This window comes from Leptonotus elevatus, chromosome 13 (genome assembly GCF_054856555.1).
Source record: "Leptonotus elevatus isolate MCC_2025b chromosome 13, RoL_Lele_1.0, whole genome shotgun sequence".
Lineage (NCBI taxonomy): Eukaryota > Metazoa > Chordata > Actinopteri > Syngnathiformes > Syngnathidae > Leptonotus > Leptonotus elevatus.
Window position 1 is genome coordinate 14823894 of NC_141251.1, and position 27366 is coordinate 14851259.

The window sequence follows — 27366 nt, forward strand, 5'->3', positions numbered from 1 at the left end:
AGTTGGTTAGATCCGCAATGGGTTTCAAACGTGCGGACGAATACACTATTTGAGATTGGGAATGTGCGCGACGGGGCAGAGTAGCCATTTTGAGATTATATAGCTGTTGAGAAATCCCGTGAAGATGCTGAAATCAACGAACATGGTTACAACACAGATTGTTTCTCCCTCCGTTTCCTCTCTTCTTTCACCATGGCAGCTGTCAACCGACGGGACATTAGCAAAGCGGGGTATCGAGCTGTGCTCACAGAGTTAAAACGTCATTGGTATGAAAGAGGCGAGTGTCTGTACACTGTCTCTGTCGAGACATGAAACACCGTGAGTTTTTTTTTTTCCTGCAGACTGAACATCTTCCAGCATCTGTCACAACACAACGTCTCATTGACTGCTCGATTTAATTCACTCTTGTACTGGACAGAAAAGTGAAGCAGATTTGATTTCCAATGGCCTCTGTGAGCCTTGTTTCCAGTCCCCCAGCCCCCGTTTTTGACAAAAACATGACAGACTCTGAGCTGGCAGGGGACGAAAGGTCGAGTAACAATCTTAATGCAATTCTTAACACAATCATCTGTGCGTTTCAGTGCTGTGCCTCGACATGCTTGTTTTCTGTTTTTTCCCCCTCATACATTTGGCAGTTTATACATTTTCTGGTGCCCCCTTTACAATTCTTGCATGTCTATTTTAGTGCATTTGAATATCGCCTGTAGCTTTCCTGCTTTCCTCTGTCGAAACGACTCATTCACGATCATGTCCATGCGATGGCAGACATCATCATTATCATTATGTGTAATGTTGGTATGAATCTATTGCTGCGTTGTTGCCATCTGCAGGCAGAGGTGACGTAATGACACGCCCATCTTAGTAACGAGCTTTCCTCTGCTGGCCGCTAGGCGGTACTGCAGGGGAGCCATGTTCACTCAGGGTTGATGATGATAATGATGATGCCAATGGAAAGATGTTTGAGCACAATGGACTTTATATCCAGCCTAAGGTCCATGTACATTATACAATTCTACTAGTAGTTGTAGTAACATCTAACACTTAAGTAGTGGTACTAGTGGCGCACTGACGTCAAGTGCAGAAATGTTATACAAAAAAATGTTCTACACTAGTGTGGACAAAAATGTATACGAGTACATGGAACTTAAGGTCAAGGATGTCGGATACATGCTCAAACGGCTTTCCGTGCAGTACATACAATATGTTGTGATACATTTATGTATCTTAATAGGGTTAATAATCCATCAAGTTTTTTTCTCCGTTTGCTCATATTGAATGTGGGAGTTATGTTGAAAGAAATGGGAGCTCCAAATATTTAATTAATTGACAAACACAATCACATAACTGACCCAAAATGTTATTAAAACTAGGAATGTTCAACACCACTTTTTTCAGACCGTGTCAGATTGATAGATACTAGTACGGGTCCCCGACTCTTGGGTAGTCACCGATAACACTAATAGTTTTGATAGATAAAAATTCCACCCCCAAAACTATGACAGATAATAAAAAAAAAAAAGACCTATATATGCTAATGTATTATTTTTTTCTTAAAATTGCATGAAATTAATGGCAATTTTCAGATGTTCTCATTTCTAGCTACTAATTGTAAAATGGCAGCCGGTACTAGTTTCAGCCGGCGTTGCGAGTAACGATACCTTGAAATAAGGCCGGGTATCGGTACTCGCCAATCCCTAATTAAAACATAACCAATCGGAAATTAAAAGAAAAAAAAAGACTTTGTCTTTAAAATCTAAATATGCTCGTTCTGATGGTTCACAACAAAAACAAACTACAGTGGAACCCTGCTATTTTGGGGGGGGGGGGGGGGGGATACAGACTAGGCCGGCCTGTGAAATTGTAAAATTGGCACTCATTTAAATGCTCGGGGGGGGATTAACCCCCAAAATTATTCAAACAATGCTGATAAACAGTCTAACGTGTTTGACAAAAAAAACCAGGACGACAGAAAAACATGCCCTGCGAATAATGAACAAATCCACGGGTGTCGAACCATGAGTAAATGGCGGTAGTCAACAACAGCAATATTGCGATATTATTATCAGCACATCTGTTAACAGGGCGAGGTTGTATTACATTTGTGCAGCTCTAGCACCCTCTGGTGGTTAGTTTATTAGTGCAGTTTCATTTTAGTTAGTCATGTTTTGGCCACTGCAGAGGTTTTCACGCTGATAAATCAGTCATACCATAAATTTTTTTTCAACATCTCCATCAACTTTTCGCCCGCTTCAGCCGAACTCAGCATTGTGAACTACATACAAGTAGAAGCCCGTAATAATTTGCGCCATTAAGCCAATAGGAGCACATGACAATAACATATGACATGACATTGCCAAGCCTATTTATTTGTCACTGTTATGTACAAGAACACAATATTGTGCTTCCCCCCACCCTAGCCTCCCCACAATATTGTGAAAATTATTGTATTCTGTAAGGTTCAAAATTTTGTGATACAGTATAATGTATCGTGACATTCCTTGTCCACCAAATATGCAAACAATGTTGGTATTAAAGCAGCATTTATCATGAATTTCACATTTATTTTATATCACAGTAACTTGTTATAAGGAGAGACCAACCATCCACTCCTGGTTAACCATTACACCTGGAATATAAAACTCATATATTTATCACACATGGTAGATTGATGTGTGTTTTGCACAGGCCGCATGGTATGTGAATCTCGCCTCTAGCCTTCCTGTGTAGAGTTTGCATGTTTCTATGCTTGCATGGGTTTTCTCTCCTGCCACATTCCAAAATCATGTAGCTTCATTGAAGACTCAAAATTGTACTTAGGTGTGAATGTGACTATGAATGGTTGTTTTTTCATGTCTGCCCTGTAATTGACTGCAATTGATTTTGTACATTGTCTTGTTTTTTCCAGCTTCTGTATAAAAAATGTCAGTCCAGCGAAACACTTTTCATACAAATTTTGATAATTTTTGCTAATTTACAGCTTTCTATTCTATTTGTATTTCTCCTCAAAGGCTTAATGACATTTATCAACTGTAGGAACAGTTAAAAAAAAAAAAATCCCACTAAGTGCGATTGAATTATTAAATAGTATTCACCTTTTAAATTACTTTTCAGAGAGGATGGTGAGTTGGAAGACGGAGAAATAGACGATGAGGGAATCGGGATAGAAGAGGAAAACAAAGAGGCCCAAGAGGTGAATGAAGACAAAGCAAAGGAGAAGGAACGGGACAAAGCAAAAGAAAAAGACGACAAATCTCACAGGCACTCCAGGAAACGCTACAAAAAGACAAGAGAGAAGAGAAGGTCGAAAAGGAGGAGACGGGACAGACAGAAAGTAAGCTACGTGACCTCACAGATTAAGTTGGATTGGCCCCATTATTTCATTCGCTGTTTCTGTTTCAGCATCACTCATCTTCAAGCAGCAGTTCTGACAGCTATGACTCCGACTACGACCGTCCAGAGAGACCCAAAAACAAGCCGAGTCACGGATCTGGACGCGATTGTGACATCCAGAATACTCAGGTGAGTGTTTGCACCCTACCTTATATTCAAGCAGAAAGTTAATGATTGTCACTAGTCACTGTTGATTTTCCAGCATGGAAGAGACCAGAAATCGTCACGCGGCAACTTGCACAAGTCGCCGCCTCACAAAAGCGGCAATTTTGACAAATACAGCGATTACAGCGATGACAACTATGACTACGAAGATGAGGAGGATCATTATGACGATGAGTCTGAGTACCTCCAGTCCAAAGATTCAACATTTGGTCTGGGAAAGGGCCGCTATGCCAAGGAGCAGATGGGGAAGAGGGGAAACATGAGGGGCATGAAACAACAATGTGAGAAAATATTTATTTCATTTCACACACGTTAATTAGCAATAAATTAAAAAAAACACCAATTTCTTTCTCTGAAGTTGGGCAGCGAGGGAGAGGCAGAGGGAGTGGACCTGGAAGAGGACGAGGGATGCTCAACAAGAACAAGAAGATGAGAGGGGGGAAACCCTGGATGGGACGCGGAGGACGAGGCAGAGGGGGTGACCAGAACATGGACGCCGCTGCTCCTGTATGCCTGTAAAATCTTCGATTTGCAACAAATTATTGTGTGGCGCTAACGTGTTCTTGTTTATTTGACAGGAAGTCAAAAATTCTGGCTTTCAGAAGAAGCGACTGATTATGAGCAAAGAATTTATCAGTCAACACACAGTGGAACACAACGGAAGATACATTTGCAAGTACTTTCTGGAGGGTCGATGCATCAAGGTATGCTACCTACCTCGAAATTAAGTATGTTTTGCCATCTTTTTTGTTTGCTGCTTTTGTCGTATTCTGTCAAACGTTCTATAGGGATGAGGCATGGGCCACGCTCGAAGCATTTTCCTTCTTATTTAATTTTTTTAAACTTAACTACCATTGTCAGCATTGTAAGCATGTTCCTTATTTTTTGGTGAACTTGAATAATCTCAACTTTGCTTTATTGATAGAGCACTTTAGAAAACAATTGTAGTCGTAACAAAGTGGTTCAGCCTTAGCCTCGTCTCTGAGTGTCATTCATTACGTACATTATTTGCGTGGATATGGACCAAGCTCTGCTGTGATTGGCAAAAATCTGCAAGTAATTTCAGCGCCCCCTAAAAAAGTTTTGTAATTGCCTATTGATTCTACAAAGTACTATTTATGTCTGGGTGAAACTCCTCAACTTACTTTAACATGCTTCTTTGACACCAAGCACAAAAACAATGCATAGTGAAGGATTGGTTCCCCCCAAAATCTGCAAATGCCAAAGTGTGAATATGCTGGGGTTTACTGTATACTAACTGTATGGTTTAACTTTGTAACACTCGTAAGGTTGATTTCTCAGGAAAAGCATTGTTCCCGGGTCATGCTATTTGTAGTTCTTTAAATTTTAAATGGGTCAGTTTGACCCAGGCTAAGTTTAATGTTGCAAAAGTGCCCTGATGAATTATAGCTCATGATTAACAGTTAAATATATGTTTAAATGATAAAAAAGTTTCGACTCGGGCTATGTTTAATGTTCCAAAACATTTCCGATAAACTTTTAACTGAAAATATGTCAGTGAACCATTTTAATTGATAAGTAGCAAAAAAAAACTACACATTTGTAGTTTTTCAACTTTGACCCAGGCTATGTTTAATGTTCCAAAAGCATTCCAATAAACATATAACATTTGAATTGAAAATGTCAACGTAAACGGTTATAATTGTCTGTCGATGAGACGTTTCATAGAAAAAAAAATTGGTATTTATGCTTTTTTACTCTTAAAATGGATTAGTTTTACCCGGAATGTTGAACATTCCAAAACAAACCCAATAAACATTGTATAAGCTTATTATTAACCATTTTCATTGCGTCAAAATTAACCATTTCTTATAGTCTGTTGATGTGAAGTTTTATAGCAAAAAAAAAAAAGTAGATCCCTGGATCAGTTTGACCCAGTATATGCTCAATGTTGCAAAAGCATCTAAGATAAATATTGTTATATGGGCCGGGGTGGATGCCACGGACTTCCGACTTCCGGGTTTCACACACCAGCGCAGTTTCCGGCCGTTCCAACACTCGCACCCCCGCCGCTGTGACCCCCAGCCGCGCGCTCCTGCCCATCACAGGGCGTCTTAGCTTTCTGAAATGCTTTGGACAACTGAGACAGACACACTACACACTCGCACCTGTCGAGAGGAACGTGCTACCGAGGGCAAGTACTGGTATGCGGCCCACACGTCGCAAACCGGAACCGGAAACAAAGTTGATGTGTGAAACCCGGAAGTCGGAAGTCCCGCCTCTTCCGTGGCATAGACCCCATTGCTTTTAGTAACTGTTAACTGCATAGCTAATATTTGTTCTTTAACTTGAAAGTGAGTAATTTTTACCTGCAACATAACAGGAGGGTCAAAAACGCTAAACTGAAAATGTAAGTACTTATCTCTTCCTGTAGGGGGAGCAGTGCAAGTTTGAGCATGAGCTGGTCATTCCAGATAAGAAGAAGGAACTTTGTAAGTTCTACCTCCAGGGATACTGCAGCAAAGGAGACCATTGCATTTACATGCACAATATCCTTCAGTGACAATCATACACAACCTTGTAAAAGCAACCTGCCGCATCAGTCATGTTCCTTAACTTGTGGCTGAACGTGAATATCCATGCAAGTTCTTTCACACCGGAGCCAAATGCTATCAAGGGGACAACTGCAAATTTTCCCATGATGCTTTGACTGATGTGACGAAAGTGTTGCTCAATAAGGTGAGACATGTCAAAACGCAACAAAACCACAACTCATGAGAATCCAAAAATAAGAGTTTCTCCTTTTGGCCACTTGATAAGATCATTAATACAGAGGAGGAGAACGCACGTGAGGATGAGTTGGAACTAGAGGATCTGAGAAAACAAGGCATCGCCCCGCTTCCGAAGCCGCCTCCAGGTGTGGGTTTGCTCCCCACGCCGGGTCAGAGCAGCCCAACAGATGAGTCTACGGCAGGGAAGATCCCCTCCCTCTTCGAAATCAAGGTTCAACCTACAGTCGACCTGGCACAGAAAATTGCCTTGACGTAAGTCAAATAAAAAGCATGTAAAGTGTTTTATCAGCCAGTTTCAAATTAATTTGAAGTACATTTGATCTCATTACCAGTGAGTCCAACTACCAGGATTCCAATGAAGGCAATGACCAGTTTAGTGGCGGACCAGAGGAAACCCAAAGTGGGGCTTTGGTGTCTTCAGGCTCTGAGACTACCACAATCCCTTCCTTAGGGTCACCAAGTTCCGTGGGTTACCCAACAGGACCACCCATGAGCGCCCAGAGCCCTCCTGGACAGCAGCTGCCACACGGATACCCAATGCAGCAGCCAATTCCACCTGGTCCGCCGCCAGCATTTCATGGAAATATAAACCATCAGATGAATATGCAGAGGCCTCCATTCCCTCCAATACCAGAACTACAAATGCTGCAGAGCATTTTCCCATTTCCACCGTTGGGCCAGAACCCACTAGAGATCCTCAGCAACTTGCTCCAAAAACAGCCAGCGGGCCATCACGGTTTGTATCACGTTAACACCTGTATGAATTTTGAGTTACTTAAAGTACAATAGATTTTTTCCTGTTCTGTGTTAGTAGAACCCGGAATGAACCAGGTCCAGAAACTACAACAGCAGATCGGTCCAGATGTCCAGTTGCAGTCTTTACCTGCAGCGGTGCAGAAAGCCATTATTCTACATCTGACTCAGCAACAAGCTGAGTCAAAGCCTCATGAGAGCGATGCACAGAGAGCAGAGAATCAAGATGATAAGAATACGAACAGAGGCGAGTGTCTCTTCGGATCTTTAAGATGTTCCATCGAAAGCACTCAGTCCAACTTGTTTCATCTTTTCCTCCAGATGAAACTACAAACTGGTATTCCAGCGACGAAGAGGGCGGAAGTAGTGTCGCATCCATCTTAAAATCTCTGAAGAGGCAGAGTGAGATGCAGCAGTCCAAGACCCTAACACCGGCCCCTGCAGCACCTCTGGGTGACCCTCGACTTGTCAAGGAGAGAACTCAACCAAGTGACCCGCGTGTGAAGGCAGACCCTCGGCAGAGACCTCCTGATATGAAAAAGGAGTCTGATGCCGGTTTGGATCCACGACTGTCCAGGGACCCCAGGAAACCAAGACCTACGGAGTCAAGCTCCTACCGGCAGCAAAACCAGCCGACTGGCCAAAAAAAAAAAACTGGAAATGAGGACGATGAAGCAGAGAGGGAACTTCGAGACAGAGCGGTCCTGATCCCATTAGAGGCCAGTCCAGGTGTGATGCTGCGGGACCCCCGCTGCCAGCTGAAGCAATTCAGCCACATTCGCGTGGACATTCTGCTTCAACGTCCGGACTTCGCCCAAACGGTGGTCTGGGCGCCTGAAGACCTGATCCCGTGTCTGATACCCAAACAGGAGCATTCCATCAATCTACCCCTGCCACCTTTAATCGCTGACGCTCAGATGAACAGAACAAGTGTGCCGGATCATCCCCCTAACTCCAGCCCTCCGCTGACTGACCCCAGACTGGCGGCTGCTCGTTTAAAGGAGCGTCATGTTCGCCTGCCGTCTGGATCCTCAACAGAGAGACCTGTAGATCCACGTCAGCAAAAGAATTTAGACCCCAGAATCAAGCGTACAGGAAGTCTGGACTCCAAGCTGCTGGGTCAGAAGGAAGTTATGGGGGGCGTTGTGGAACCCAGGTTACAAAAGACGAGCGCGAGCTCCTCCCTCTCTGAAAGGCTGCCGCCCTACGCGCCACGGCTGGCTTCCTCTGGGGGGGTCCTGGAAAGTCCCACGACAATCCTGGGCGGCATCAGTCTGTACGACCCCCGTAATCAGACCGAGACGGTTCCAAAGGATCAGGTCGACCCTCCTAAAAAAGTTGGCATTCTCAAACATCCAGTGAAGAAAGACACTCCTCCAACACAATCCAACTCCCCAAGTCAAGGCCGTGTCTCTTTGGAGGAGACAAAAGCCACAGACGCTGCCTCTGATCCCGATCAGACCCCACACGATAGTCCACCCCTACCTCCCCAGGACTGCATCACCACCCCCCATGCAGTGCATAATTTGCCCGTCCAGGCTCTGGCAGTTTTGATCCGACCCCAGTACGCTGATGCCCGGCAGGCCAAACTGGCAGGACCAGGTTCTGCTGCGGCACAAGAGGATGCAGAGGAACAGAAGGAGCAGAAAGATGGTCTCATGGAGGAACCCGAGCCCATGAACGAGGAGGAGCTCGAAGACAGGACTCTCAAAGAAGTCTTCAAGACCTTTGACCCCACAGCTTCTCCTTTCTCCCAGTAAACTGCATAGGATTGTTATATTGGTGACACATGCCAGTCATTTAGCTATAAATCTATTTATTCATGTGCGTTCATTTTATACACAGTCATAATGGAAGTGCACTTGTTAACATCTGTGTTTTTTATATATTTTTTGGGTCAAATGCTCACCTCTGTTGATTTGTCAGATAATATGGACTGATAGAAACACCAAATTAAAACAAACATTTTTATCTGTTTGTTTTTCCATTTCCCTACAGCATATTTGTAAAATACAGTGTGAGGTGGACATTTTACCACATTTAGTGTCTCAATTGAAATTGTTTAAAAAAAATTCAAATAAAATAAAAAAAAGATTATTCTGTTAATATTTGTCTACATGCGTTTAGGTTATAAAGTCCATTAAATTGTGACAGGCTTGTATGTATCACTAAGCATAATCTACCATATTGTATCTCAATACATTTATATCTCTCTGTAGTTCAGATCCAAAAGTTTGAAAATTTTGACAGCCAATGAAAACCCAAAAGTCACCAAGTCAAAATGTTTTTAATATTACGTATGATAGTCAAATTTCTTTTTCATTTAGAAATTAGGAATTGGCCTTCTTAAAGATATTTTCCTGTGCTTCATGAATTTATACGTTTCCCTCATCGAAGTGAAGTACTACATTTACTGAGATGCACTTACATAACAGTTTAACACTTGTTTTAAATGTGTTTGATATCAAACCGCAAAATGAGCTTGTGTGAGTATTTTAAACCATATTGGATTTTTTTTGGTATTGTTTTCACAACCTTTTAAACGACATGTATTTGTGGATTGTGGATTTGTTTTCTGTTTACCGGTACATTTCATCGGCTTTTAATTACAGTGTGCTGTACATATCTTATGAATTAAATGTTTACACCAAAACTTGACAAAATTGCATGGATTACATTTCATTGCAGTTACGTGACAGTCGGTTATGTGTTATCTTAAAGCAAATATTGTGGTACAGCTGTATTGTAACCTTTCCATTGAAGCATCAAGCTGGAGCCATCTTGTACTGGAGACGCGAGACTCGGTCCGACGGAGTGCGATGAAACCTTCCTCAAACCCAGCTCATCCGTTTTTGGGATTGAGGTCTGCTTGGCTCGGTGGATCTCCAGGTTCTTCTTCCACTGGAAACACAAAGCGGTCGCTTCAGCTCCATCCGAGTTTGGCTCCGGCTGCTTTAAACCCTCAAACAGAAATGATGCACCATTAAAGCACATTTAATGTCGTTCCATAATACATAAATGCAGGTCTGTCCTGCATTACTGTGATGCAGGCGGTCTCTGCTGCATGAAACCCCTTCAAGACTGTGTGTAGTAGATTCTGTGTGTTCTTCACCAAGATCTCATCAGACGATTTACAGCCGGGTGTTACAGAATTGACACTGCAGTACGAAAGGTGACCTCATTACATTGTTTTTTTTTTCAGTTTCAGGTTTGTTTGTTTCTTAGCCTGTGTTTGCTAATCTGACCTGGAAAGGATGCTGAGCTGGTTGGTGATGGTGAGAATCTGCTCCACTATGAGGGACAGCTCAAGTGCACAATGTGCATCCAGACAGTGGTTGGCTATGACTTGAATAAAGTTAGTCACCGACTGGCCATTTGACATCACATCTTTGGCTGCACTCACAAACGCCGCTTTGTTCTAAGGAAAAAAGCAAAGCTCAAAGATAGACATGTTAAAAGCAAAAGTCATAAAGGTACCCTGCAGTCCTTACTAGTATTGGGCCTCTATTCCTCAGGTATTGGGTCATGTGGAACAATGTGTCTGCCATCTTCCTGGTCTCCTGGACTATTTTGTTGTCTTGGGGATCCCAACTAGCACTTTCTTGCTTCAGCAAAAAGGAGGTGGAGGTCAGTGAAGAGACTTCTTTGGAACCAGACGCAACCTGCAGAGAAATGACGACAGGAATCTTGAACAGAATCCCAGATATGCCATTGGAAGGGAAAAAATAAGTCAAATTCAACACATGCTAATTAGTCCTGTGGAAAAACAATAAAAATAATTTCATGAATTTATAAATCCCACTTCCGGACGCCTGGGCAGGATGTAAAAAAACAAACATGTCCAGGCAAAAGGCATTTGGTCACCATAATATTGTGGCCAGAATAAGCCCCGTCCTCCGTCATGTTTTTGTAAAAGTTTTGGAATGTGGAGGGAAGGCCGCCGAAGTATCTCAAGGAAATCCACGAAAGTACAACCATGAAAACGCCACAAAAGGCAAACGCAAAACTGTAAGGTAGGTGTGCTATTTATGCTAACAACTAGGCTACAATCACTAACACAAACTTTCCTGAGGTCATTTTCAGTTTAGATAGAATCTAACCTGAACATTAAATACTGTACTTACATTCTTTTCAGTACTTGTGGATCTATCTTCAATCCAAGCTGACATCTTTGATTCTGCAGCATCGTCACATGCTAGCCAAGAAGCTTTAGCTGTATCTTTATATCTCTTTTCATTGCATGTCATCAAGACATTCTGGATACATTCGCCCTGAAGACCTGCTCTGATGTTCTCCTTGACCTGGTGGTGGATTCCGTCTTGCTTACTGATCTCCTCCACCACATAGTGAGCTTTGGCTGACCAGCACTGAATCTTCACCTCTAGGTTGAATGTGTCACTAATTGAGCAGGTGTGCGCCAAGAGGAGCACCAAGCTGATGATATCGGACATCAGAAATGACAGGTGTGTGTTAATGGAGCGCAGGTTGGAACGTTCACGGGAATCTCGCATGTAGTTGAAACTCTCTTCCACTTTTTTGGTGGCCTCTTTGACATTTTCAAGAAGTAAATTAGCGCAATGTTCAAGTCTTTGCTGTGCCTCATCTGATTTGTTCTCCTCAGTTTGCTTTGCTGCCAAATGAGCAATGCTGACCATATTGTGGAGTGGAGTGTCATAAAATGTATTTGCTTTACTCAAAAGCCCCAAAAGTTCTTTCATTTTAATGATAAGATTCCTCTGAAGGAGCTCTGGCTTTGCGAGCTGCATGACACTAGGTGTTAAATCGAGGTCTTCCGCAGCTTGAAGGTAGCGCTCAGTCAGCGTCTTCACCTCAACCTGGTAAGCCGTCAGCTCTTTTGATTTAAAAGCACTTTTACAAGTTAGACTGGTAAGCCTGGCAGCCTGCTGGATTCTCAGCGAGCTCTCCGATAAGACGGAAAGTTGCTTTTGAGGAATGTGGTGGCTCATAGCGCCTGATGTTCCTAAAATCCTGTCCAGAGAATTGAACAAAATGCGAACAGATAAACCCCAGAGGATACACAGCCCGTCGAGCTGGTCTAGCTGACCATCAGACGAGGCCTTAAACTCCGTCAGATGTCTTGTGTTGTTCTGGGCTTTGTTCAGTTTGTTGTGTAAAAGAGTCAGCGTCTCCTGGTTTCCACTTTGAGGGGTCACATGTGATGACGTGAGCAGCTGTACGGTGTCAGCACACCAGTTCATCACTTCACTGAGTTCCTGTTTCCCATCCGTCTTAGTTGACTGAGCTCGCCTCAGCTCAGTGTAAACGATGTGAAACCAGGGTTCGCTTCCTGGTAGCAGAACCTTGCGAATGTTGTTGATGAGGTCGGAAAACTGCGCACAGAGTCTGCAGACGTTCTCCGCGCCCGGCGACGAGCTCATTGCCATCTCTTGAGCCGTCTGGACAAGCAGAGGCGTCAGTGATACCAGTTCAGCTCGAAAGCTTTCCAAACGCTTACAGTCGACGTCATCCACGATGGCTAAAGCTTCCCTCGTTGCTTGGGAGTAGCAGTTCGACAGCTCGAGAACACCGGTGCACACCCGGCTGAGGATCGCGACATCTTTTTCCTTAGTCACAGTCACAACTTCATTTAGGAGGGGTAGAAGTTCAAATTCGAAGGGCATCTGGATAATTTTGGGCGCCTCTAAGATGTTATCTGTGTCTAAACCATCCTCACATTTAGGTGACAGCTCCAATTCCCCACATTCTCCATCTGACTCCTCCTCCTCCTCCTCACGTTCTGTTTCCGTCTCAATCACATCCAGAATTGAGGAATCCAAACTTCCCAGTCCACGATCCTCATTCAGATCACAGGACTCATTGTCTGAGAAATCAGGCAGACGGGCGCCCTCCCGTAGAGGACTGAGCAGATGTGGGTGCTGGAGGCCATCCAGTCCCTCCCTCAGGACTTTAAAATGGCCAATAGCATCACAAGCATTGTCAGAAAAGGTCGAATAGTGCTCCACGTTCAGACTGCCACCTACGAGCATGTCATTGACCGATTGGTTCATTTTGCTTTGATAAAGCTCAGCTTGTTTCAGCAGGACCAGGAGGCCGTTCCTGTAGATGGGGTCGTCGCTGTGGTCCAAGTGTGTCCTGACTGAGTGCGTCACCAGCTGCATGTGACATATTACGTTGGTCGCGTTTTCACGAAAGAGATCATAGTTTTGTTGTCTGTACGCGGTGTCACAACCACTACGGTCATTCGCTATCTCTTTAATGGCGAGACTAGTAAACTCCTTGATATCCATCACGTCACTGAGAGCGTCCTGGAGCTGTTTAATGTCTTCTTCCCACATGGGAAACATTTCATGAAGCTTTCGAAGCGTTTGCACTGAATTGTCAGCAAGCTCCAGAGATAGAGGACTAATCTGGGCTAGGAGTCTGGTAAGACCCATTCGGGAGTTCTCCATGTTCTCCAGGCTCTTTGCATCTTTGGCTGCAGCGGAGAAAAAGCTGGCAACTTGGATCATTCTATCCAAGTACGATATGAGCTCTTCCACTGGTGACTGAAGAAAGCTCAGATTGGTCTCTATGGAGAAATCAGCAGCCAGAGTTTGCCTCACCACTCGAGAAAGTTCCTCAAACGCAGATGCTGCAACCAGAAATGTGTCTATTAGTTGACGAAGAATGGCGGCCATCATTGCTCTGTCGAGATTTTCGAGTAGCTCCTCCAACGAAGAGCAGATGTTCTGAAGCTGCCCCTCGTGATCCTCTGGGAACTTTAAGATCAATTTGACGTCAGACCACAAGTGGAGAACGTGTCGACTGTGGAGCACTAGGCTTCGCTGGGACTCTCTTTGAGAACAGTTGGCCACGGTCATGCAGTGAAAGACAAGATCTCGAACCAGGGCGTCCAAGTCACGGCCTGGCAGCACCGACGACTTGGACCAACCTTCCAGTAGCTGTGACAAATGTGTCCTCTTCTCGGTATAAAAGCCACAAGCTCCCAGAGGTCCTCTTTGACATTCACTTTTCAGAGTGCTAACAATGTCATCCACCGTGCTCCTCACCTTATCAAGTACAAAACTCTTGGCAGCTTGAGCCTCCTTGCTCGTCGGGTGCTTGATGGTGGTGCAGGTCGCAGTGTGCATCATGGGCATGCACCTCCTTAGGGTCTCTAGGGAGTCTCTAAGTTTTTGGGTCTGTTGAGGGTCCTTTAAGGAGTCTGCTCTCTTCGTGGTCAGGCAGTTGAGGAGAAGCAAGGCGTCAGAGAACACCTGGAAGACTTTGACTAGGGACCGGATGTCTGAGCAGGAGGCGAGCTCGGAGAGATGCTCGGACACTTGAGCGGCAGCTGCCAGGACTTCTCTCACCGTAGCGTCATCATGCACTAACAGAACCTGAGGGAGGAAAAACAAAAAGATCACTGTTAGAAAACGATCCTTATGTTTTCCACGTGTTCGTAAAATCAGACTGGAGATCGGTGAACAGGTCCTTCAAAGGATTTATTTTACAGACATTTCTGGACACAGACAAGTTACAGTCAAAACGCTGTTGTTCCCTTGTGAGTGTGTCTCCCCTACCACTTGTAGTCGTTCTTATAGTTTCAGCATAGAAGCCCCCAAAAAAAACCTCCCCTTCCTCTTCCTCCTTTGCTGCCCTTAAGCCCCGCCCCTCTCCCAAGCAAGACAGACAGTACTCTATACACATTGACAGATGGCCGATTGATGTGGAAATACAGTAGGTCAGACAACCTGGCACCCCCTCAGCAAACACAACTTTACAAAGGAATCCTTTTTAACACATTTTCTCCCCCAAAACAGATGGCTAATTACGTGGGAAAAGGAAGGAAGAATCTTCAAACGTTCTGTCACATTATTACACTCATCAAGCTTTACTGAGGAAATTAAAACAGTTATGACTGAATCTAAACAGTTATAACTCAAATCAAACAGTTATAATTAAATCTGAGCAGCAGATTGTCAACATCACTTACATCGCAAACTGTCTTCACTTTTAACACCAATGCAATGACTCATATCTCAAAAAGCTCTTAAGTGTAGTCGTTCATAAGTCAAGATACTACTGGCTCTCATCTTATATCCAGCAATTACAACCTTACTTTGACAACTCTGAGGAAAACTGTTTGCGCAGCAGCGATGAGTTCTTCTTTGTGTGCCATCAAACTGGGCTGGATGTTGAGCTTTTGGGCCGCCAGCAGCACATGTTGGCCTGACACCTTGATGGGCTCCAGTAGGGAGACCATCTCCGTACGTAGCACATCATCACCAGTGTCACTAACTTGTCTGGAAATGGAAACATTTGGTGGTATTTGCTGATTAGACATAATATATACACCAGTGATTCCCAATCCACAGTTGCGCAACAGAAAACAATCCACGAAATACACACTTGGAGACCACTGCTGCCATGTTGCCAGTAGCTTTAGCCACAGCCCGAGCTGCTTCCTCTAACCGGCTGAAGTGTTCGGGCTCCTCTAGGCTGTCACTCAGCAGCACAAGGTGACACAGGTGACATGCAAACGGGGCGACCACCTGGTCCGCCACCGCTGTCCTTATCAGGCCGTGGTCCAGTAATGAAGACATAGTTTACAGAGAGAGCTTCTGGCTGGTCCAACCAAATATGTTCTATGCGGTGTGTTAATAATTTAGTGCAGCCAGCAGCATGTGCTTGATGACAGTGTATCTAAGCAACGGGGGTCACATGACCAAACAGCCATGTCAAAGATGCCAAGAAGTGAAAATCTTGTGCAAAATAATTTTTGTTACTGATCTTTATTCAGATGTAACGAAATTTGACTATTATCAATACACAATTTTAGGTTCACCCCCCCCCCCCCCCCATTTTTATTTTTATTTTTTATTCATTTTACTTTTGCTACTACTTAGAAATTCATTAATGGACTTCATTATTTGTTTGCATTCTAAAGTGTTATATTTATCATTAATTTAGCACTGCTTTGACCCCTAAAAAGACTATTTCTGTAAATCAAATTTTCTTTTTGCAAGTATCTCTTTAAATGAGCTGTATTTTTTCTTTAAGAAAGTGTGAAATATATCAAAAAGTGGTTCAGTATCAAACGTGAACATGTTGTGTGCACAACAACCAGTAGAGGGCGCTACACACCACGAATCAACTACATGAAAACAACATTCGTTTTTTCACTCTAAAATTATTTATCATTTGATAAATATACAACGTCAACACCATTTTACAAACATCCAACACTCTATAATGGCAATGGCAATCCGTGACAGTAGTATATTGAGAACAACCCCCCAAAAGTGTGACTAATGGTGATAGCAAACCACCAAAACTATTTGCATCACAGTTCAAATTGACCCCCAATAAAATGTCAAGTGTCGCTCGTATCGGCATTCAGGTTTAAATGATCATTTGTAGCCGACTGAAGATGTGATGGTGTACAAAGTATATGCTTGTCATGCCAGTGGAATTCATTGGTAACAAAAAAGTGGCCCGTCCAATTATTACAACACAATATCATGTGAGCCTCTCAGCACTACAGTCTTGGTAAAAGTCTGAATTACATCTAAATATATACATTGATCTTTGGCATTGCATGTTTTATTTCTACAAACCATTTATTTCAAACACACTGGACATAGAATAAAAAAAAAAAAAGGGGAGTCATTAACGTGAATAATAGCATGAAGCCTTTTTGGGTAGACGAGAGTTACACATTTAGGTTTGTAATGGAGATTTCAAATGTTTAACTTTTTTTTTTTTATGTTACATTTTGTGGGGCATTTTATATACATTTAATTTCACTGTATTCTGCAGGTCACAATGACATGGCTGAGTCAGTTGAGGGGAAGCCCATTTTCATTCATTTTGTTATCATTTCATAGTCATAAAGTGTGGAATCGAAGCAATTGGACGTTCTATGACTTAACTGTTTCTTAACGGTTTCTTACAATAAGCCCCCAAAAGTTAATTTCCAGTATATGTCGTGATTTAGTGTAGCCTATTTTTAGGGCATGACTCATGAGGGGGTCCAATCCCACATACACATCTGGCTGCGGAGGGCCTTGCAGCTCACATTTCTCACTCCAGACTCCATATGATACTAGAACTACAGTATACGGTAGTATACTATAACATCGTAGTCTAACTTAATCCTCGCAGCTGTCGTCGATTTGGGATCAGCTCGCACATAAATCATCACATTTTAGCTCATGACATTCAGTCAAACATTTCATTAAGAATTTAGATGACGAATCATTAGGATGTACTGGACACAACATTGGGTACATCAGCCTTTACAGAATAAACTGTTTATTATTGTGGTTTGCACTAGATCACACTTCATATTAGAAATACAGTGAATCCAAACTGGGTTGTTCGATATAAGGCAGCAGTTTTAAGCAGAACCTCCAAACTCAAATGTCACCCCAAAAATTTGAGAATTTAAATAATTTTGAAGATTTATGTTTTTTTGTAATGATGTCACCCCAGAGGGTTTTTATTGATAGTAAAAGATAAATGACAATAACCAATATCACGGAACATACTTTGGAGGTTCCACAGCAGCAGCTGGATTCTGCAATGAGAACATACATACAGGTGTACCTAATGTTGTGGCCGGTGGGTTTATTTACACATTTTTGGGTCAGTGATCTTCATACTGAGTTATGAAAAAATGTATGTCATCATTGCGTTGCTATGTTCAGAGTTGTTTTTTTTCCAGGTCCATACTGTGCCCCTTTCAAGTAGATTGGGCCTTGTTTTTCTTTCCCCTCCCCCTTTCCTAGCTGTCCTATTTTCTGTCAAAGAAACTCGTGACGCTGAGTAGCGAACCGTCAGGCTGTTTGTGACTGTGCAGACAAATTCCTCGTGTGTTTTCACATACTTAGCCAATACATCTGATTCTGATTCAAAAATAATCCTTCATGGAAAAGGAAGGTGAACTACTTGATTAGCAATGCTGATGCCATTAACCCATTCACTGCCATTGACGGCTATAGACGTCCAAAATTTCTATTAGTTTCACATTTTTTCCCACTTTTGTTAATAAGAGTATGAAAACCTAGAATTTTTTTTATTGTACATTTAAAACAGATATACAATTCGTGATTACGCTTGAGTTAACTAGTGAAGTCATGTGATTAATAACAAATAACAAAAATAATCGCCTGATGCCCCTAATTAAAAAAGAAAAGAAAACAATTATTATTAAAAAATTAGGGGCGTCAGACGATTATTTTTTTTATTTGTTATTAATCACATGACTTCACTAGTTAACTCACGATTAATCACAAATTTTATATCTGTTCTAAATGTACAATATTTTTTTCCTAGGTTTTCATACTCTTGTTAACAAAAGTGGGAAAACATGTGAAACTAATAGCAATAGTTCAAATTAATTTTTGACGTCTATAGCCGTCAATGGCAGTGAATGAGTTAAAGATGAATGTAAAATATGTGCCTTGGCTCAATAAATGTTGTCAAACACTAGCGTAGAAGATAAACAAGTGTGACCCATAAAGTGTTCATATTTCTAATGACCTCAGTCGGGACATTCACTGCACTTGTGGGCCAACTCAGAGAGCAGAGGCTACAGTGTTTTAAACCATGTGTGTGTTTTTGTGTCTCAAAGACAACATTAGCTTTCGATCGTCCACTCCCAATAGAGGAACATGTCCAATCTGTTGTGGGCAGGATTATACTCTGTAGCTGAGGCATTTAGGCGTATCAGATATCAGTGCTAAAACATAGGACAAACAAAATGGCCGCCACTCCTCTCCAAAGACCACTTTTGCACAATATGGCTTAAAGTGTACAAAAATAAAGTTGCTATGTAACACAGCCCTGAGGTTTTTGTTGTCCACCAGTATCCACATTCGGACTTTCAAGCGGCAGCCGGACGTCATCGTAATTCTTCGTCCTCTGGCATGCCATGCTGTCAACTCGCAAGTTCCTGTACTCCCACCCTCAAAAACATGTCAAGTCTCCAAAAAATATGGAGAATATTCTTCTTCTTCCACATATGGAAGGCTTTGATGGGCCTGGTGTCATCCTGACCCAAAGCCGAAATCTTTTTGGCGGCGCCACGGAGGCCCCCCCGCCACCGTCGCCACCGCGAGTCTCAGTGGTTCTTTTCCATCCAGTCCCAGCTATCATCGCTGTCCTTCCTGTTCCGCTCGGCCTCGATGATCTCGCGATACCGCCGACGGAAGAAGCCCATCTGTCAAAAACACCAACAAATGGTAATGTATAAACACTGCTGCAGTGTTATTACGTTTACAGTACTTAGTAACAAAATAGCAACAGATTTGGCAAAATAGCAAAATTATTTGACAAATATTACAGCCTCGGCACTTTCTCGGTTAGATCTTATCTTGGCATACGGTCATTTTCTGCCTCTCTTCTTACTTTTTGGGACATTTTGTTTTCTTTTTCTTTTCTTTTTTACATTTGTGGCTACCTTTTTGCTATAAATTTTCAGATGTTTTTGGCAATTTTGTGGACGTTTTATGGTAATTTTTGGGGGATTTCTTCTTTTGTTTTGGGACATTTTATAGTGCCTTTTATTTATGTATGTATGTATTTATTTATTTTACAAATGTTCTGACCTTTTTTTGCAATTCCAAAGACATTGGATGGTAATTTTCTGCCTTTCTTGTTTTGTTTTTGGACATTTTATGGTTTATTTTTTAACGTTTTCTTTTCAGCCTTATTTAAAATAATTTTTTTGACTTTTTTTGGGGCAATTTTGCGTACATTATAAGTTTTGGTTGTTGTGGCTTTTCCTCTTCCTTTTTGGACATTTTATGGTCACTTTTTACACACACACACACACACACATATATATATATTTATATATATATATATATGTATATGACTCTGACCTTTTTGAATATTTAATTATTCATTTAAAAAAGAAATCGAAATCATTAATTCATTAAAAAAATATTCAATATTTTATCTAAAAATTTAAAATCTGTAATATATATATATATATACTTAAAATATATATATATATACTTAAAATATATATATATATATATTTTTTTAGAGATCCACAGGGAGCCCAGGAGAGGGACTAAAGAGCCACATGTGACTCCAGAGCCACAGGTTGCAGACCCCTGGTCTAAACTTTGGCAATGTGAGCTCAGAGTATTGCAAAATTAGCTATGGAGTCCCACAGCGATCAATACTCGCCCCTCTATTCTTTACAATCTACATGCTTCTGCATGGTGATATGATACAAAAATATATATTCAATACTGACATGAGTTAATAATAACAACAAAACACAGACAATGCCTTTGACAAAAAGTACAATCATGAAGAGTTTTACCTTCCATAGCAGCACAGCCAGGAGCAAAAAGATGAGGATCCCCACCAGCAGACTGATGGCGATGATCCAGCCCACCACGTAGCCCCGGGGCTCCTGACTGTGCAGCGCCTCAAAGATCAACTGTAACACACGTGTATACACTTAAGGTCAAGCTTGTTAATGAGATAAGATTACTAGTTAATGCGCATAGCATCAACATTACATCAGTACATGATGTATTTTCATCATATTCAAAGACAGTTCTTGAGTTGAAAAATGTTTTACAAATGCAGCACTATTACATTCAACATATTTTCTGATAAATGAAAATGTTTTCGGTGACCATTTCCTAATAAGTAACTTCATATTTTCAATGTTTCATCTAAATGATCACACATGTTAAGGGCGTGAACATTCATCATATTAGGTCAGAGTATCTCTAAATCATCCGCTCCCTTTTTTAAATTTAGAGTCTCCACATATCAAAACGACATTTTCCTTACAGCTCATAGGTTTAGGCTGCTTCCCACTGCATTGACCTCCTGGATCATCCATCTTTGTCAGCAAGTCCAAAAAGCTTCTATTAGCATGTACTTACCACTACTAACCAATTCTTTGATTTTTGTTTAATGTTCTCACATTTGCTTCTGATTCCACCGCAGTTAGATGAGAGCATTTTTGCTTCATTTCCAAGATGATTACTTTGGTTGCTTTCATGTATTTACACTGCATTAGCTTGAGTGAAAAATAGCATTCTTCTGAAACAACTTAGCTTATGTTTATGCTGGCATGCAGGCATCAAATGGAAGCTCACCGGGGATTGATTTATTTATGCAAAAATGATCTCGAACAAATGCAAATTTGCCACAGGAACGCTCGACAATTACGCAAGAAGCACGACGTCATCGTAAATGCAGCTGCCTGCCTCTGAAGTGCGAGATGGCGAGAGAACATAAAATGCAGATCATCTCTGTTGAACAATTATCTCACGTTAACACCTTCAGCCAACTCATAGTGCTGGACTTCAACAACTGCATGGCCAGACGAATGCTCTTCTGGACCTGCAATCTGTTCAATGTGGGAACGTGAGGTTCAACGTCGAGTTCACACATCACGGATTTATGTTGCTGTGTTTACACAAAATGAGTGATGAGAAACCCAGCTTGCTGGTCAGCTGCAAGTAATGCAACCTGGGACCACAAATCAGACTTTGGAGTGTGTGTGTTTACTACTCAATGGGGGGTGGGTGGGGGGGGCATGTCTGGAGCTCGGGGTCAGAAAGCCTGCCGCTTGGTCACTAATGTCATCATGTGAGAGATGCTACCGAGAGCATCCCGGGTGCTCAATTTAATCATCATGACTGATCTTCTAAGCCATTCAATCAGTCAGCAACCGACAGCGGGGGGAGCGCCTGCCCTTTTACGCACATACCGAAGGACCCCAGCTGTTCTATGCACGGCTCAACACATTATATCTGACAGCAGACTTAGATTTTCATGTGGATTTAGATCAGGGGTGTCCAAACGGTTTTGATTGAGGACAACATCAAGAACTTACAAATTCTTAAAATGATATGGTCTTTATATTTTCTAGTAGTGCTAATTTTACCAGCCATTTTTCCAATTTAGTCTCAGTTTAAGTCCAATTTCAATTACACTTGTTAGTTTTTATCATAGTTAGTCAACCTCATCCCATTTTTAGTCCAAGAAAACTTCATTTTATTCATCTATTTTTAGTCATTAGAAACTGTCAACATTTTAGTCTAGTTTTAGTCAGGACAACCATTTTACTTTTTTTTTTTTTTTTGTCAGCAGATAAAATTAAACATTTCCATCTAATCTAAAACTACTTAGTTCACATAAAATTTTCTCTCATCTTTGGATTTAAAGCAATTTACAGAACACAATTACAAAATTACAGTATATATATGCTACAAGTTGGTAAATTAGCTAGCATGAGTTAGCGGTCGGATTTACATTGTCTGAAAGATTTTAAAGGGAGTGTGTCACTTTGTGTTAGTGACAGATTATCAGAAACAGGATTTTACAAAATGATCATTTTCATCTCGTCTTTGTTTGTGAACTAAAATGTCCATAGATTTTAGTCTAGTCTTTATTAAGTGAGATCAATTTTCGTCTTGTCTTTATTAGTCGACAAAAATGTATACTGATTTAGTCCCATTTATTGTTTATTAATGGATGTTTTAGTCTAGTCTAGTCTAGTTTTTGTCCGGTGAAAAATGAGTGTGGACGGAAATATTTTTATTTCGTTTTCGTTAACAAAATTTACACTATTTTCTAGTTAATTTGATAAAGGTGGTATGCAAATAGTTCCGAATTTTTCCAGATTTTGGGGTGGCTACGGTCTGTATTTACTTGAGGATCAATAATGTGATATCTTTGACAGCACAGAAACAACTTTTGCTTCTAAAATTAAATCAGTGCTTTGAAGAGAAATGTTGTTATTATTGTAGTTTTAAATACTTTGTGTATATATATTTTTTTATATTTAGAAAAGCTCTGTAGTATATAAATTATTTTATTAGTAGTGGCACTTTTTACACCCTTCCTTCTCACTCTACCCACCTTAATTTTTTTTTTTAAACCTTAGCCTCGCTGGCTGTGTCAGATGTCACTTTAATGCTGGCCGCCAATTGCTGCAGGCCGCTTAAAAATGAATGGTGGGCCACAAATGGCCCCCAGGCCATAGTTTGGAGACCAAAGATTTAGACTATTTGGCCCAAAATTTCAAGTGTTATAAAGCACTCTCCCCCTCTAACTTTTGAGTATTTAAAAAATGGTACTATAAAAATATAAAAATAAGAGGTCTATCAATTCAAAATCTATAGCGTTTGCCCTCATTTGGGTTACGAGCGAGCCTATGAGCGAGAGGTGGGGTACACCCCAGACTGGTCCCTACTCAAAAGTACAATTCGCTTAAAATATTTCCCACAACATGAACTGATGTTCAATTTTGGTGAGGTTTTAAGGTATGCATCTCCCGAGTTTCGAAAGCCACAAACCTCACTGTGAACACTTCTTGTTGGAGTTTAAACAAACATATTTTCACAGCAGCCTCTTCTGCTGGTTACACAAAAAAAAAAAAAAAAGGTCTATGGTCAGTATATTGTACTTACAGAGATGTCTTCTGGCAGGCCTTTGGACACCTCCACCGTCCTGTCATTTACTTGCACGTGGCCTCGTGTCACAAACTGAATCACAGAGGAAGTATCCTGCAAAAAATACAGGGTTGTGTTGAGTCTTTGGTCACAACAACTTGCAAGTGACTGAACTTGTGGTGGTCAAACATCTCTTACCGTATTTAGAATTTCAGTATTCAGTAAAAGTTTGATGTCTATATTCAAAGCTTCTTCTTTCAGCTGCGGTCCCAGGCTGCAGGAGATGGTCATGCACGCTCTTCCCGGCCGGTCACAGTCCTGATACAGATAGGGAGAGGAAACAGGTTGAACATTTAACAAGATGAGAGACATGTAAACGTGAGCATGGTGCATACTTACCAAGACTTTGCGGCCTGATTTGGTGAAAAATGCAAATATAGTGTGGAAGATGCTCTCTCGGTCCTGAGGGATTGTGCAAGGTGTCGGGTTCTTATGCGGGGTACAGTTTCCTCGGTTGTCAGCCACCTGAAGAAAAAAAAGAAAAGATTAATGGTAAACATTTTTGCTTATTGTGCATCAGAACATCAAATCGATGTCATCTTAGAAGGCTAGAATAATTTAGTTGCAAAAATGTTCCAATAAAGCTTTGTGTGACCTAAAACGATCCAAAATTTGAACCAAACAGATTTTGGTTTTAATTAAACTTGGTGTACTAGTCGATAGGGATGGCACAGCACTAAATCGCAAATTTTAGGTGAATCGGAGGAGGGGTTTGGGGGCCACGGCCTTTCAAATGTGGACATTTTCGGCCTTTGAACCCTTGTAGCTTAGGAACTACTGGGTCAATCTTCACAAAACAGGCATTGTTGCGAATTTAACAAGGATTCTAAATTTACAATATTTTAGATTTTAGTAGCGTTTTGTTTTAGTTGACCTTGAAATTGACCTTGTGGAACACATGGCCTTAACAAAAGGTCAAAAGGTTACGAATACATCGTCGCTGCTATGTGAAAAACACTTATGTCCATTTTTTGGGTTGAAACATAAAACGTAAAAATAATTTTTTTTACACATTTTTGGGATGTAGGTAAATGCAGACGTCCCAAAAACAAAAGAAAAAAGAAAAAAAATGGACATAAGTGTTTTTCACATAGCAGCGACGATATGCACAAATTTGGAATCCTTGTTTAATTTCCTTTCCAACAACACATGTTTTGTAACAATTAACCCAGTAGTTCTGAAATGTTAGTGTTTAGAGGAAGGTGGCCACGCCCCTTTTTGCAGAAAATGTCAACATTCAGCAGGCCATAACTCACAAACCCATGTTGTGATTGACCAAAAATGTGAGATGTAGTGTTGTGCCATCACTATCAACAAGTACACCAAGTTTCATTCAAATCTAAATCTGCTTGGTTAAACCAAATGGGTAATTTGGCATGGCATGACCCCATGGGGAAAGTAGGATGTTTTCCCAAACAAGAAGCTGCAGCCCTCCTAATAAGGTTTCTTATATGGAGTGATTTATAAGTAGCTGGTTTACAGCTCAGGCCCCCCTCAAGGGAACGCTTCCCCATTTCCCCTCTCTTAAGTCTGACCTGAAGCTCTGTAGGTGAACCTCTTCCATTTGCAGGGGGTCAATCATCAAAAAACCTCAAGGTGACTTCATCATAATAAATGTAGCAGACGCTCATTTACCCCACTACAACCAATGCACTGTATGCTAGACGCTTATATATAAAATCAAGCATACTGTATGAACGAGCCCTTTTTTTCAAACTTCCTGTGTGCCCTGCTGCCACCCAGCACGCCAGACCGCACACTTTACTACATCGCTTGCTCACGTGCTGCCTTCATCCCGCCATCGCTGCATTGATGATTCATCGGCCCTAAACCTGCTGGATTCTTCCCCGGGAAAACCCTATTTACACGTCAAATAAGCAAGATTGAGGGATTTGCGTGGAAAACTCGAAACATATGGAGCTAAGCAGGAGCTAAGAAAGTGGATGTCATAATCGAAACAAATGAATGAATGAGTGAAAAGTAAGAATATATGGCCATAAAATACAAGTGTGCAACTTGTCTGGTTGACAATTTCAAGGCGTTTTGAATCGTGCTCCCAAGCTAAGGATGGTATGGCGCAGTAGCCCGCTCCACAGGTGTCCCTTTCCCATTCCGTGCAGGCTGTCTGATCCCTTACAAGTGATTCCAGATGGGCTCAAGGAGGGTGGGATACAGCCAACCCCGTCTGCCCATTCATAGTAAATACAATTAACAGCTTGAGCTCCCCCATGATCTACCTCAATGAAAGGGCCAATGTAAGGGTTAAGAAAATATCTGGGAATATTGTGTTCCTTTATCTAAATGCAAAATGTTGTGAAAGCAAACGATTGGCTAGCTTCAGTAGCAACGTCAACAGTTTGACTTTTCGCCTCAACACCCAGCTGCGCCGCCGCAAGAAGTCACACAGACAATGAGCTAAAGATGTGGCTGGCTGCAGGTGAATAAACAAACAACCAATGGTTCGGTCTGGAAATTCAATCAGTGTCGCCATGCACCTGGGTCTCAACAATGTGGAACATATCAGCTCCATTGCCAGCCAGCCGGTTGGGTATCCTGATGTCCACAGTGGAGCCCGGCAGCCGGCTGGGCCCGTTATTTATCACCTGGAACACATGGAGAAGAAAAGACATGAGCACACACGGGAACCTAAATAAATACAGGTGACGTGTGTGTGTGTGTGTGTGTTTACCTGGAAAGTGACATTGAGAGGCTGGAAGCTGCACTCCATGCCTTCAAGCTGGACGAAGCGTGAGGCGTCGATGGAGTTTCCATACACAAAGGAGCTTGGTGTCACCACACTGCAGGAGAAGTCATGATTACATTTTTTTTTTCTTTTTACAAGTGTGTGATTCATAGCGGGATTAGCGCTATTTGAGCATCCCTGAATACTGTAGTAGTTGAGATAAGAGCCAGATGTGCTCTGACGCCTCCCTTTGCGTTACAGACAGCAGACACAGCAGCCTTATCCGATGTCAAAGTTCTGCTGGATTGAAGCTGTTTTACATCTCTCTCCCTTTCGCCCCGTGATAAAACATTCCCAGATAAGGCCTTTCATGTTGATGTGTGACAACAGTCAGTACTCCCTTATTTCCCGAGAGCCAGCAAGCAGGCACACATGCCACATGGCTATTCTGAAAGTTTAAGGTATTAGCATTAGCATTGTGTGTTTTTTTTATTGTTCTTACCCCGTGATTGTTGTGTCAGTTTCATGAATCAGTGGGATGGACAGATCCAGAATGTTGTCGGAGAGTTTGTGCTCCGGATTGGCACTAAAACAAACAAAGATGCTATCCAGTTAAAGGGGAAGATAACCCAACAATTTTCTTTACAATAATATGTTCTCCCACTAGTCTAAAGTTGGTATTCTTATTGCTGCCTTTGTGGAATATGAATATAACAGCAAAATCCACCCACTCTTAATCCATCTCGGCAGGAATTTTGCCACTTGCTGTCGACTCAAAATTACATTACAAATGCTCAGGTAGCGACCAATCGTGACTCAGCTTGCGGACGTCACATGACCAAACTCAGAATACAGGTAAGCCGTGATTGATTGATAGCGCTGAGTAACTGTGATGACATTTTCAGTTGACAGCAAGTGGCAAAATGGCCGCCCCCTGTGATGGACAAAAATGGATTTAACTGCTCAATTCATATTCCACAAACACAATATTTATCAAAATGTCATATGAAGACTAGTGGGAGTGCATACAATATATTCTTGTAAATAATTTATTTGTATTTAATTCCCCTTTAAATAATTTAAAACATATCATACATACATTACAAACTAAAACAATCTTGTCAATCTTAAATCAATCCCAAATTTATTTTTTTGTGGACAA

General features: G+C 41.7%; 3 protein-coding genes across 5 annotated transcripts in view; 1 reads left to right on the top strand and 2 right to left on the bottom strand.

Annotated features, from left to right (window-relative positions):
* Positions 1 to 54: 54 nt before the first annotated feature.
* Positions 55 to 9714, top strand: zc3h6 (zinc finger CCCH-type containing 6). Of its 3 annotated transcripts, XM_086093517.1 has the most exons (13): positions 55 to 318; positions 419 to 529; positions 3112 to 3331; positions 3400 to 3519; positions 3593 to 3836; positions 3914 to 4062; positions 4134 to 4259; positions 5951 to 6065; positions 6146 to 6255; positions 6337 to 6560; positions 6641 to 7044; positions 7123 to 7308; positions 7383 to 9714. In XM_086093517.1, the coding sequence occupies exons 2-13, from the start codon at positions 444 to 446 to the stop codon at positions 8819 to 8821; spliced, it is 3423 nt and encodes a 1140-aa protein (XP_085949643.1). In that variant the 5' UTR covers positions 55 to 318; positions 419 to 443; the 3' UTR covers positions 8822 to 9714. The 3 variants fall into 3 exon arrangements, with proteins under 3 accessions (XP_085949643.1, XP_085949642.1, XP_085949644.1); XM_086093516.1 differs by having other exon boundaries at positions 55 to 529; XM_086093518.1 differs by lacking the exon at positions 419 to 529.
* LOC147163960 (uncharacterized) lies at positions 8587 to 15628 on the bottom strand. The gene is made up of 7 exons (XM_086093515.1): positions 15435 to 15628; positions 15145 to 15328; positions 11186 to 14422; positions 10553 to 10723; positions 10307 to 10479; positions 10102 to 10219; positions 8587 to 10022 (listed from the first exon to the last, which is right to left on the bottom strand). Exons 1-7 carry the CDS (start codon positions 15626 to 15628, stop codon positions 9777 to 9779), a joined length of 4323 nt encoding a protein of 1440 aa, XP_085949641.1. The 3' UTR covers positions 8587 to 9776.
* A 2720-nt stretch (positions 15629 to 18348) lies between these two features.
* Positions 18349 to 27366, bottom strand: part of itga9 (integrin, alpha 9) — a 47451-nt gene continuing 38433 nt past the window's right edge. Inside the window, exons 21-28 of the mRNA XM_086092839.1 lie at positions 26707 to 26790; positions 26211 to 26319; positions 26017 to 26124; positions 23861 to 23986; positions 23660 to 23779; positions 23480 to 23575; positions 20365 to 20484; positions 18349 to 19248 (exon numbers count right to left, since the gene is read on the bottom strand). Coding sequence (XP_085948965.1) covers positions 19150 to 19248; positions 20365 to 20484; positions 23480 to 23575; positions 23660 to 23779; positions 23861 to 23986; positions 26017 to 26124; positions 26211 to 26319; positions 26707 to 26790 — 862 coding nt within the window. The 3' untranslated portion in view covers positions 18349 to 19149. The remainder of the gene's footprint in view (positions 19249 to 20364; positions 20485 to 23479; positions 23576 to 23659; positions 23780 to 23860; positions 23987 to 26016; positions 26125 to 26210; positions 26320 to 26706; positions 26791 to 27366) is intronic.